Consider the following 12796-nt stretch of genomic DNA (forward strand, 5'->3'; position numbering starts at 1 on the left):
AGGAATGCACATACGCAAGTTTTGATTGGCAGCGAAAGGGTTAAGTGATTTGTCAGAAATAATTTGCTTTATGTTGGTAAGAATCAGTTAGTAAGATGTAACTAAATGCTTTAAATTTCATGACTGACACAGTGAACTGACCACCAACAAACCTTTTGTATGACGTTTCCCAGCGTGTTCAAAGCTAACACCCGCTGTTGGATATTTGTACTGCATGCAAGCTGAAACAGCTCTCCAATGCTGTAGCCTGCTCTCTGCAGAAACAGAAAATCAGAAAATATTAGCACTATGACTTCAACACATTGGCTCTGAAAGTACATAACATATGAGCAACACAAATTCTGTCAATCAACCTCAGTTCGTTTCTTCATAACACTGGGGCTCATCAAAGACCAAAAGTGTTAAGAAATCGAAAATTTTTAATTAAATTTTGATTTAATATAATATACTTACCCAATTCTTATGAATGCATTGACTTTAGTCCCACATGCTAGATGTCGAAAAACCTCTCAAATTACCTGCCCTTAGTAGGGTGGTAACCAAGCTAAAAGCGACGCCATAGCCGTTGCTATGGCCTGACCTTGCTCGGTTACCCATAACACCCTGCGCACCACGTGAGCGCCAGCATCCGTAATGTTCATTCGAGACTATTAGTCAAACAAACCCCCAAGGACATAATCCAGCGGGGACGGATGGGAGGGTATTAACTATAAGAATTGGGTAAGTATATTATATTAAATCAAAATTTAATTAAAAATTTTCGATTTAATCACATATTCTTACTCCAATTCTTATGAATGCAGATTCCTCCTAAAGGCGGAGGGAACTTACTTATGTCCTTGCAAGCACCTGCCCTGCAGCCACCAAAGCCGGCAAAGCACTGGAGCCATCCAGACGCGTGCAAGAGATGTCACGAAGGTAGAAGCTGATGAAGACATCATCTGACTTCCAGTAAGCAGTCTGCAAGACATCGCTTAATCGCCCTGAACGTAAGACGGCCACAGAGGACGCCCAGGCTCTGGCCTCATGTACTCGAGCTGATGTCAGAGGAAGGACTGAACGCCCCCCCCTCTCCTGAGAGAGCCACCACTCATATGCTCGTCTAATGAGGGTTGCCACCCATCTTGTAAGGGTCAATTTCGATATGTCCCTGTCATGTTTCGTGTTCAATGAAATGAACAAAAGTTTTTGGCTTTTGGCCCTAACCAACTGAGTGCGAGCCAAGTAAGACTTCAAGGCCCTAACTGGACAGTTAGCTAAGTCCGGATCGTGCGAAGCTAGAATAGTTCCAAGCGGGGGAACTCGGACCACGGGCGGGGATTGGCCTGGCTTTTGATTTTTCGCGAGAAACCCAGGCCGGAAATGAAGCGACATTGAACCATCTCGCTCAAACGCGATGTCTTCCGACAGACCCGACAAGGCATGTATCTCACTGCCTCGCCGAGCAGTAGCCAGAAGAAGCAGAAAAACCGTCTTGCGTGTTAAATCAGTCAGGCTAGCAGCCTGCAAAGGCTCAAACGCCACAGAACGCAAATATTCTAAAACCAAAAATAAGTCCCATGCCGGGACAGAGGTCCGTCTCTGCGCTTCCTGGAGAGCGGCCCCTTTGATCACACTAGCAATCACTCCGTTAACGTTAATCAATCTGCCTATCTGTCTCAGAGTAGCAGATATAGCAGAACGTCGGACTCTCAAAGCAGAGGCCGAACTGCCCTGAGCAGACAAAAAAGAAAGATGATTTGCCACCTGTAACGAGCGCGGGGCCACAGCATTGACCCCCGTCTCCCTACACCACTTGGCCCAGGCGGCCCAATGGCAAGCATACACAGACGCAGTCGAGGACCTATGCGCCTTAAAAACCAAATCCAGCGTAGAGTCTGAAGCGCCAGATTTCCGCAGTTCCGACCTCACAGTCTCCAAACGTGTAGGCGCAGGGCCTGCGGGTCTCTGTGCGGGATGCCTGTTCTTGGCTGAACGAGCTCTCCCCGCACTAGATTTAGAGGGATCGGAACCCCTTTTGCCAGCAACAGCAGATCTGGAAACCACTGCTGGGAAGGCCACCAGGGGGCTACCAGCAGCAGGAGCTCCGGACGATCCAGCTCGGCCTTCCTCACCACTCTGCTGAGTAGAGGAAAGGGAGGATATGCGTAGGCCTGAAGGCCGCTCCACGAGATCTCCAACGCATTGCTTGCCCAAGCTTCCGTGTCCGGAAAGGGAGACACGAAAATGGGAAGTCTCTTTGAAAATCTCGTTGCAAAAAGATCGATCATGGGCTTCTCCACCTGTGCCCACAGGCGTTGGAGCGCCCCGTGAGTGATCGTCCATTCGGTGTGCAACACCTGAGAGGACCTGCTGAGCGCATCCGCCAGAGCGTTGAGCTTGCCCGGCAGGAACTCTGCTGAGATCATGATCCGATGCGAGTGGCACCACACCAGAACCTCGCACGCCCTGTCTGACAGGGAAAACGACCGAGCTCCTCCCTGCTTGTTGATGTAGGCAGCGACAGTGGTATTGTCCGTGTGCAACCGGACATGTCTGCCGCCCACCAGAGGGAGAAACGCAAGCAAACCGAGGGAAACAGCCTCCAACTCCAGGCGATTGATATGCCAAAGACGCTGGGCCTGAGTCCAAAGACCGGAGGCCGCCTGGCCCCCGATGTGGGCCCCCCACCCAGCCATAGACGCATCCGTAAACAGGTCTATGTCCGGAGGGGGCAGAGAGATGGGGACCCCCTGAGAGATCCAGTCTAGGTCCAGCCACCGAGCCGTCGCGTGACTGAACCATCCCTGCGTGGAGACGATTTTGTCCCAATCCTGCGAAGCCGGCTCCCAGAGAGAGCTGAGCGCAGCCTGGAAAGGCCTCTTGTACACCCTCCCTAAGGGAACCAGAGTTGCCATAGATTCCATTTGGCCCAGAATCGAGGTAAGGACCCTCACCGAAGCCTGCTGGCTGCCAGCCACGGCCGAAATGAGAGCATGAAGCTTCTGAATCCTCTCCTGCGTAGGCCGGACCGTCCAAGCGACAGTGTCGAACGCCATACCGAGGTAAACAAACCTCTGCGAGGGAGTCAATTCCGACTTCGCTTGGTTCACAGAGAACCCCAGGCTCAGAGCCCGGTTCAACACTACCTGAGTGTTCAAGAGGCACACTGATTGACTCTGACTCAGAATCAACCAGTCGTCGAGGTACGTCCGTAGACGAATACCTCTTTGCCTGATCAGCGCGGCCAACTGTCTGATCACCAAAGTGAAAACCCACGGGGCCAGGGACAGCCCGAAGGGCAGAGCCCTGAATTGAAAGATCCGATGACCCCAGCGGAACCGGAGCCACTTTCTGTCCACTTGATACATAAGGATATGAAAGTAGGCGTCCGTCAAATCCACCGAAGTCACCCAATCTCCCCGGCGTAGGGCCTCCCTGACCGAAGCTGGCGTTTCCATACGAAACTTGATCTTCCGCAGAAACTTGTTCAAGACCGAAAGATCGAGAACAGGCCTCCAGCGGCCCGACGCCTTGGGCACAACAAACAGGCGTCCGTAAAACCCCGGCGATGAGTGATCCACAATCTCCTCTATAGCCTCTTTGGCCAAAAGAGACCTGATCTCTGTCTCTATGGCCGCTCTGGCCTCTGGGCTGGCCGGAAAACGAAAGGGAGGAGGAACCCTGGTCAAGGGAGCCTTTTCCCCCTCCCACAACAGCCGGAATCCCGATCGCACCACCCGCAAAATCCATTGGCTGTGCACTAACGCCTGCCACATGGAAATGGCCCTGGTGGGGCCCCCCGCCACCACAAAAGTGGGGGGAACAGGGGTGATGTGATCGGGAGAGCCTCATTGGGGGGAGGGCTTTCGAGCCCCACCCCTCCCCTTCCCGAACGAGGGTTTCTTAGGATAAGGAGCACCCTTAGCTGGTGCGCCCTTATCTCCCTGTTCCTTAGGACGAGAGGCGTTGGGCGGCTTCTTGCTCCAGAAAGGCCTAGAAGAAGACTGAGATTTCTTTGGGGTTTTAAACGAAATCCCAACGAGATGTCTGTCTTTAGCCTCCTGAACTTCCCGCTGCCTTGCATCCAGAGCTACTCTACCCAGGAGAGAGCCCTCAACAAAAGGCGAGGAACGAAGCGAGTCCACAGTGGACTGCTGGGAAAAACCTGCTTGAGAAAGCAGCAAATCACGCCGTGAAAAGACAGCATGAGCATACAGCCTCGCTGAAATGCTCATCCTCTCAGAATTCACCATCCCCAAAGCAGCAAGAAGTATGGAGATGTCACTGGCTGAGGCGTCTTCCCTGAGTCTAAATGGCTCCAAAGAGCCAGCAACAGCTCGAGTAAGAGCTCGGAGCAAAGACTCTGCCATAGAAGCCAATTCAAGATCAAGACGCCCAATCTCCTCCAGAGAGGAGAGAGAAGCGTCCGAGAACGAGACCCCCTCCTTAGCAGAAGGTTGCTTTGGCAACAAGGCAAGCAACTCCGGCGGAATTGGCAAAGTTGCCCTCGGCAAAGCAAAAGTCTGAACAAAGTTCCTTGACTTCACGTTCCAGTCCAGCTTTTTCTGCACTAACGGCGAAAAAGCAGTGGCCTGCGCGTTAGACGCTAGCCATGGATCGGCTGAAGCAGGCGCTGTATCATGAGCATGCAACAAAGGGAAAGGAGTTGGCGACAGACCGCTGCCCTGAGGGGCCGGTCGAGCCAAAAGTTGCGACATGTGATAAGCCACGGCAGGCGATTCCACAAAACGAAACGATTGTGAACTCTCCTGCGAAGGCCGAAAATCATTCGCCGCGGATGGTGGAAAAGAGACATCCTGTCCTGAATCCACCACCCCCTCCGGAAAGTAACGAGCTGCCACACAAGCCGCTCTTCTCATGGCTTGCCTAAAGCCAAAAGGCAAGGCTACAAACTCCTCATCTTCCACAGAAGAATCCGAATCCCCAGCCTCTACAGTATCACTGTACACAGGAGGGGACACAGGAGTAACAAAAGCGTGACCCGATCCCGCTTGCCACCCACCATCCCCCCCCTGCCCCACCGGGGTAGAAGGGTAGACAGTAGGCACAGAGGCCCGCCAAGAAGGCGGGGGGAGGGGGCCACCCGACAAAGCCGCGCCAGGCCCATTGTTGGTAGACCGATGACCGGGCGCTTGGCCCCAACAGTCAAAACCGGTCTGGCCAGTCTGAGCTACCCCGCCCGCTGTATGCGGTGGGAGTTGGCTCGTAGCTGCAGCAAGCGAACCCTGCGAGGGGTAAGACTGAGTGAGAGGCGAGACCGTGAAAGGCCGCCCCCACCCGTCAACCTGCTGTAGTCCCGTTGCCCCACCACCCCACCACCCCTGCTGGGGAGAGGGGCGGCTGCTAGCAGTGGACAATAGCGGCACTGACTGAGACGCCAGTCCAACAGCGGACACCCGATCATGCCCGGCGGGCGAGAAAGGGTGAGCCGCTACACCAGCCCCCACCCAGTCCCGCCCAGTGGGTGGGAAAGAGTGAGAAGCTGACACAGCCCCCTGCCCCCAGTGGGACAAGGTGGGACCAAACCCAGGCTGTGACTTACCATGCCCCCTCTCTCCCTCTCCCGCAAGGGGAGAGAGCTGACTTCCCACTGCAGTGTTGCTAAAAGCAAGCTGAGCGGGAAGAGAAAGAGAGGAAGCAGACCCCCTCTCCTTACGGAGAGAGTGTTCGAGCGCAACCGCAGCACTACCAGAGGCAGAGAGGGAAGGCCCGAACTGGTCAGGTGCACCAAGCAAGTGCGCAGAAGAAATGGCCGCCCGGCCACCCCCCCCATCCGCTGGAGTCGCCATAGTCGACGACGACGACGACCCCAGCCGAGCCAGGGAGGAAGGATCCCCTACCGCCGGAGGCAGAGGAGGGACCCCAGAGCGAGACGCAAACTGTTGAGAAATAAAATCAAACAATTCGGACTTCAACGAGCCCAGGGCTGAAGGCCCCGGCTCCTCACCCCCATCAGGGGACGCGAGCTGTGAGCGAACGGAACCCGTCCTCGGAGGGATAGGAACATCAAACGAAGTGCTATTTGCCGGATCTTCTACCCGCATAATAGGCAAATCAACGCTCTTGGCTTTACCCTTAGCTTTAGCTTTCTTAACTGGGCTAAGAGCCTTGTCGCCTTCCAGTCTCGCACTCAGTTTAGCTTTGTTGTCGGCCATTTTAAGACCGGCGAAAACAGTCACCCAGAACAAAAATTATCTGCGTGCGTGTTCAGAACAAAGCTATCAACATTTACATTCCAAACGTAAAAAGGAAAGATCTCACCCAAAAGGTAGACGGACAGGTAGACCCCCAAGAACCGGCTAGTCTCACGGACGAGCAGGCATGTGAAGGCCAAAAGTGAGAGCGAAATTCGGACACGTCCACCGTGTGTTGTCGAAAGTCGAGAATGAACATTACGGATGCTGGCGCTCACGTGGTGCGCAGGGTGTTATGGGTAACCGAGCAAGGTCAGGCCATAGCAACGGCTATGGCGTCGCTTTTAGCTTGGTTACCACCCTACTAAGGGCAGGTAATTTGAGAGGTTTTTCGACATCTAGCATGTGGGACTAAAGTCAATGCATTCATAAGAATTGGAGTAAGAATATGTGATTAAATCCAAGGCAAAAGGTCACATACATGATAATCGATTCATTACACATTGAAACTATAGAGCCAATCCCAGCATCAACTGAGAACTTCCACTCGCTGTCAGCAGATATTTTCTACCTACATCCATACCTGCGGTTCATCACCATGGTGATGCAAGGCTTCATTGACAGGTACGTCAGTGTCAGGTGGAATCACGTTGCCTTGAAAATCAAACCTTGCCTGCTGCCCTGTCTGCAACAAGAGGACGTAACACTTCATACAGATAAAACCCATGGCAGGACAAAACAAGTACCTTTGTTTATAGGTTTAAAGCAAAATCTTTCTTGTACTTTAGTAGTGAAAAAGAGAGGAACCCTACTTCAAAAAACCCACGTGGAAGATAAAATGTGTCATGTGTTAACAGGCCACATAATTTTGACCCTAGACTATCTATAATCTCCCACAGGCATGGCTTTAGTTTCTGTTGCTTCAAACAAATAACAACTGAATTCAAGATTCCCCCAACACCAAAAAAAACCAACGTTTTACGACATGAGATAGAGAATTTGCTAAAAGTATATCTACAGTTTTTTGTTGTTGGCTGGTTGCGTTTCTAAATTAGCGTAAAAGAATCAGTCTTTTGATAAGCAGTTCAACCAAAACTCTTTACCTTGGTGTCATCAGCAGAAGGAGGGGGGAGATCCTTCATCCATTCCAGTTTGTCGTACTCCACTTTGTCCATGTGCACCCACTTCTTGCTCTCCTTCAGGGGAACGTCCTCAGGCAGCTCTGAAATAAGAGGTGGTTTGAATAACATGTTTTGCTGAGAAAACGCACAGATACGGTTTGAAACAAACAGACACACACTCCAGGGTTGACACAATTAGTACAAGGGTTATGTCACACACACACATACATCAGAACTAAAACATGTGTACACACACACACACACATACACACACACATACACACACACACACACACACACACACACACCGAGTTGTTGCTTTGTCTTTCTTGTTATCTTCCAAAGAGACAATTTGTAATCTCTTAAGCAAACTACAGACATGACAGCATGATTTTCTAACAATTCATGTGTCCCTTTTGATATAACCAGCTTAGAAAAGACACCTATACAGAACAATACTTGCACTGACAGAACAGTTATCTTCTAATGTATGCATGCTTATAGTGACTATAAGCATGCATACATTAGAAGATAAATGTAAACTCAGTAATACTAAAAGTGACAATAAAACTGACAATTGTATAAGTTATTAAAATTGTATAAGTTATTAACTTATACAATTGTCAGTTTTATTGTCACTTTTAGTATTACTGTAAAATTAATCAGTCTGCAGTGAAACACACAATGAAAACAACTGTAAAATCTTCACTTTTAGCTGGGGGCTCACCATCCAAATTGTCTTGCCTTCTTGAAGGTTCCTCTTTGGTTCTTCTTTGAGAGGACTTGGGTTCAGGTTGGCTTGCTGTGGCTTTGGCTGGCTTTGACTTGGACTTCAGAAATGCCACTAGGCTTGGGTCTGAAGAGGAAAACAACATCAACCAGTGTTAGTAAATTCGGAACATATCAAGTGGGTAGTGCCGTACTATACTGTATGGCGGTTCGCTTTCCCCGTGACAAAGTAGCCCGAATTGCCATGAGGGTAAGCTCACAGGACTACATGTGTATGAAATCTTATACTTCTACTTCTACATACGCAAGTCAACAGAACTGTTAACAAATTAGCAGAAGCAACGTAAAAAAACAGACGAATCATAGTTACTAGCATCCGTGCCAATGATCTATTTCAAACTCAAACAAATTACGACACATTTAGAGATCTGTATTACTCATCTCTATAGTGGCATCAACGTTCGACTGTATAAACAAAAAAATCTATATTGCCACAAATTAAAGATTCGCTTGAAGAAATTAAATCCTATACCCAACATCTGCAGCAGCTGCCTCTGTTCTTCAAGGATTTCTTCCTTTGACATCTCAGACAGTTTGGCGAGGTTCTCTTTGTGGATACTCCTAGCTTCCTCCTCTGCTCTTGAAGCACTGAGTCCGCGTCCATCAATGACATGAGGTTTTAAATCTGCAGGCAAAAACAATGCAATTTTTCAACAAGGTACAGAAGTTTTGATACTGTTGGTAGAGGGTCTTTGACTTCTAAATCCTGCTCTCATGACAACATGCAACAACCACACAGCATACTACTACTACCTCTACAACGATATGACAATTAGTCAGAATGTTAATTAACTCAACTAGTCAGTCAGTGAACAACTACAAGCACATATATGTAAAGAACACACACACACACACTCTCTCTCTCTCTCTCTCTCTCTCTCTCTCTCTCTCTCTCTCTCTCTCTCTCTCTCTCTCTCTCTCTCTCTCTCTCTCTCTCTCTCTCTCTCTCTCTCTCTCTCTCTCTCTCTCTCTCTCAGTGACACACTCTCTCACACATTTTGATCTATCTCTCTGTCTTTCTCTAACTTATTCCCCCTCTCTGATTCAAAAGAAACACACACACTTGTACTAACCTGCCTGCAAGTATCCAGCCACATCACCACTCTGACTGAAAGCAGAAGAAGCAGCGTCGGGAACCTCCATCTTGCTAGACTCCTGTTGAACCATGACCCCAAAGTCCTGCAGGCCTTGCCGCTCTATCTGCTGAGCAAACAGGCTCTTCTTCTGTTTCGGTCCTGCTGGCTAAAAAATAATGACAATGACAATGTATGGGAATTGTGGTATTTTAGTCACAAAACTGACTTTTGAGATATGCACCAAATAAAAATGCTGGCAGGTGAAAATGTACACTTTTTTTCTTTACATGATATAAACTGTTGAGACTCTATTGCCTCCAGTCTATGTGCAAACTGCATGTAGTTGCAAATTAAAAAAAAAATTGAACAAGTTGTTATGCCTAAAACCTTGTACTCCTCTGCACAATTTATTTTTTTGCAGATTCCATATCTACAATACAATACAATACAATACAATAACTTTATTAATCTCTAAAAGAGAAATTGCATTGCTGAGCGTTTGTGTCCGTAATAATAACATACATAAAACATTCAAAATAAACATTTGTTCTTTGTCCTGAGAAAATATAGCACATTGGTTATCACATAAGAAAGTATATTAAAAATAAATTAACATGCATTCACCTTTCAAGTTAATACAAATTAAGACAAGGTGAAAATAAAAGTAAAAGGGTTAACGAACCTTTTAGCTTAAATGATCAGCTTTATTATAAGAGTCAAAGGAAACGTTTCAAACATATTACCTTTGCAAATGTGGGATTTTTAACGACTGATGGAAAAGGCTGTGTTGCTTGGTAAGGCATGGTAAATGCAGAATTTCTGGTGTCTCGTTCCTGAAAAGAGAGCAACAAGTTTCATTGATAATACAGATGAATTAATAACAAATAAATCTTTACTGACAGAAACAAACAAAATGCAAACCAAAATTAATTGCATGTGAAATCCACATATAATTTGAAAACAAATAAAATTAGTTTAATAACAACAAATTGCAGTGTTGCACATTACAGCGTTCGTTTGCTCTATCAGTCAATGTGTGCGAGCGTGCATGTGTTGGACAGACAGGGTTACAAGGGTTTCTGAATTTGCAACACTTACTATGATGCTGGTGAGAACTGTAGCCAATCCTTTGTCTTGACCTGATGATCAAAAATACGCCACTGGATTATTATTATGAATCCTATGACTTCAACACATTGGCTCTGAAAATTATCAGAACCAAAACTCAAAATAAAGTTTCCATGTAGTATGTTGTTTGATTTAGATCTGCCGTAAATAACTTCCAATGTTGTGGAAACAGCGATAAATGATTTGATCAGTTAATTTTCAGGCAAAAACTCACAGTCAATAAGCTCCTCTGGGTCCATATCAGGTGGTATCTTGGGGCCAGGGTGAACTGGTGCAGACATCTGCCCTGCCATCTTGGTATGTCCTTCTTTACTGGTCTTGAAGCAAAATTTCTTTGGGGGCTGGGGGTCTAAAGATGGTGCAGCTGGTGGCAGCACTGAGAAAAAAAACCAGGCATGAAATAATACAATTATAAACATAAAAATAAAAATGGTAAAGCATGCCCCCGCCCCCTCCCTCCGAGAAAAATCCCATGCCTGAAAGAAAATGAAATAGAAATTTACTTTGCATGCTAGCTAGTTTCTCGTATGTTCAGTCATAATGTGGTACCGTATGTGATTCGGATAAATTAATTAGTTCCATGAATGATTAAATGACAATGTATACCTGTAAGAAACAAAAACAGAGTCTAACAATTTAAAGTGTATATGAGCCTGTGCCAAAAGGTGATCCTTGAAATATGGGACATTCACATGCAAAATTCAGAATGCAAACAGAGCTTTGCAAATTTAATCGAAAATTTCAATAATAAATTTTAATTTGATTAATATACTTACCCAATTCTCATAAATGCATTGACCTCAATCTCACATGCTAGATGTCGAAAAACTACTCAAATTACCTGCCCTTGAAAGGGTGGTAACCAAGCTAAACACAGACGCCATAGCCGTTGCTATGCCCTGAACCCACTTGGTTACCCATAACCCACCGCGCACCACGTGAGCGCCGGCATCCGGAATAATCATTCGAGACTTCTCAAAATCCCGTAGAAAATTAAGTAGCGGGGATGGATGGGAGGGTATTAACTATGAGAATTGGGTAAGTATATTAATCAAATGAAAATTTATTATTGAAATTTTCGATTAAATTACATATTCTTACCGCAATTCTCATAAATGCAGATTGCTCCTAAAGGAGGAGGGACTTAATTATGTCCCTGAAAGAACCTGTCCTGCCGAAACTAACGAGGGCAAAGAAAAGGCCTCGACAAGTTAATAGCAGGAGATGTCCAAGAGGTAAAATTTAATGGACACGTCCTTAGACCTCCCAAGAGAAAAAGGCAAAACTTCACCTAAGCGACTGGAATGCCAGACAGAGAGAGAAGAACCCCCCCCAGCTCTGGACTCCTGAACCCCTGTAAAGGAAAGCAGGAGGACTGAACGCCCCCTCCCTTTTGTTCAATAGGCCACCACTCAAAGGACTGTCCTATGAAAGTAGTAACACCTCTTGAGAAAGTCAATTAAGAGAAGTCTCTTTCACCTAAAGTGTAAAGAGATAAGAACATGAGCTTTTGGCTCTTAGTTCAAATTGCTTAGCACAAGCTAGTAAGGATTTTAAAGCTCTAACCAGACAGTTAGAAAATCCAAATCACCCGGAGCGAGAATCTTCCCGAGAGGAGGGAATTAAATACCAGAGGAGATTGACCAGGTTTCTGAACCAAAGAAACCTGGCCGAAAAGCCGTGAAAAAAACCGGAATTATGTTCCAAGGCTATCCTCTCCGGTAACCTCAATGGGACATGGGTCTCACTGACCTTCAGGGCTGAGCCCAGAGTAAGAGGAACAAAGTCCTACGCGTTAAGTCTAGCAAAAGAGCCAAGAGGAAGGGCTCAAAGTGCCAAAGAACACAACCATTCCAAAACTAGAGCAAATCCCAAAGAGGAGTAAGCCTCTAAACCTCTTAAAGCAAGGTCCTTTGATCATGCACACAAAAGCGCCATGACCAACGATAGAGAGGCCTATCTGTTTCAGAGTAGCTGCGATAAGAAACAGAGGTGAGTAACCACCTGGATTGAGAGAGGGGCGCTAAGGAGTTGCACCCCTGCTCTAAACACGAATTGGCCAAGAAGGCCAATAAGGGGCATCACAGAGAAAGTGGAGGACCTATGTACTTCATGCCCCCAGATCAGAGTCATAACCCACGATCTGCAACACAAACAGCACAAACTCCAGCCCTGTATGCAGAAGGCCCAGCCCGTGTGCAAGTCCTGAGAGGTCCTGCTGAGCGAGTCGGCCAGATTATTGAGCCGGCCGGGGAGATATTTACCTGAGATAATGATTTGGTGTGACAGGCACCCAATCGGAATCCCATAAGCTCTGTCTGCCAGGGAGAGAGAACTTGCTCCTACCTGCTCATCCACAAAGACAGCAACAGAAGTATTGTCCGTATGCAAACGGACATGGTGCATATATAGCCAAAGAGAAAGGCAAGTAGACTGAGAGCTACTGCTCCTAACTCTAGGCAATTGAAATGCCAAAGGAGTTGCGTCTACGTAAACAGCCCCAAGCTGTGATTGCCCATGTGGGCTCCCCATCAGGACAGAGACA

The 12796-nt window shown here is 47.3% G+C and overlaps 1 protein-coding gene across 1 annotated transcript in view; it reads right to left on the reverse strand.

Annotated features, from left to right (window-relative positions):
- LOC138952323 (RNA polymerase II-associated protein 1-like) overlaps positions 1 to 12796 on the reverse strand; it is a gene marked incomplete in the record, with an annotated part of 52453 nt that overhangs the window by 29260 nt on the left and 10397 nt on the right. The window contains 9 exon segments of the mRNA XM_070323961.1: positions 153 to 254; positions 6721 to 6822; positions 7241 to 7359; positions 7986 to 8114; positions 8520 to 8672; positions 9121 to 9289; positions 9867 to 9956; positions 10222 to 10262; positions 10466 to 10627. Of these exon segments, the coding sequence (XP_070180062.1) occupies positions 153 to 254; positions 6721 to 6822; positions 7241 to 7359; positions 7986 to 8114; positions 8520 to 8672; positions 9121 to 9289; positions 9867 to 9956; positions 10222 to 10262; positions 10466 to 10627 (1067 nt within the window).

This window comes from Littorina saxatilis, linkage group LG17 (genome assembly GCF_037325665.1).
Source record: "Littorina saxatilis isolate snail1 linkage group LG17, US_GU_Lsax_2.0, whole genome shotgun sequence".
In the NCBI taxonomy this organism is placed as follows: domain Eukaryota; kingdom Metazoa; phylum Mollusca; class Gastropoda; order Littorinimorpha; family Littorinidae; genus Littorina; species Littorina saxatilis.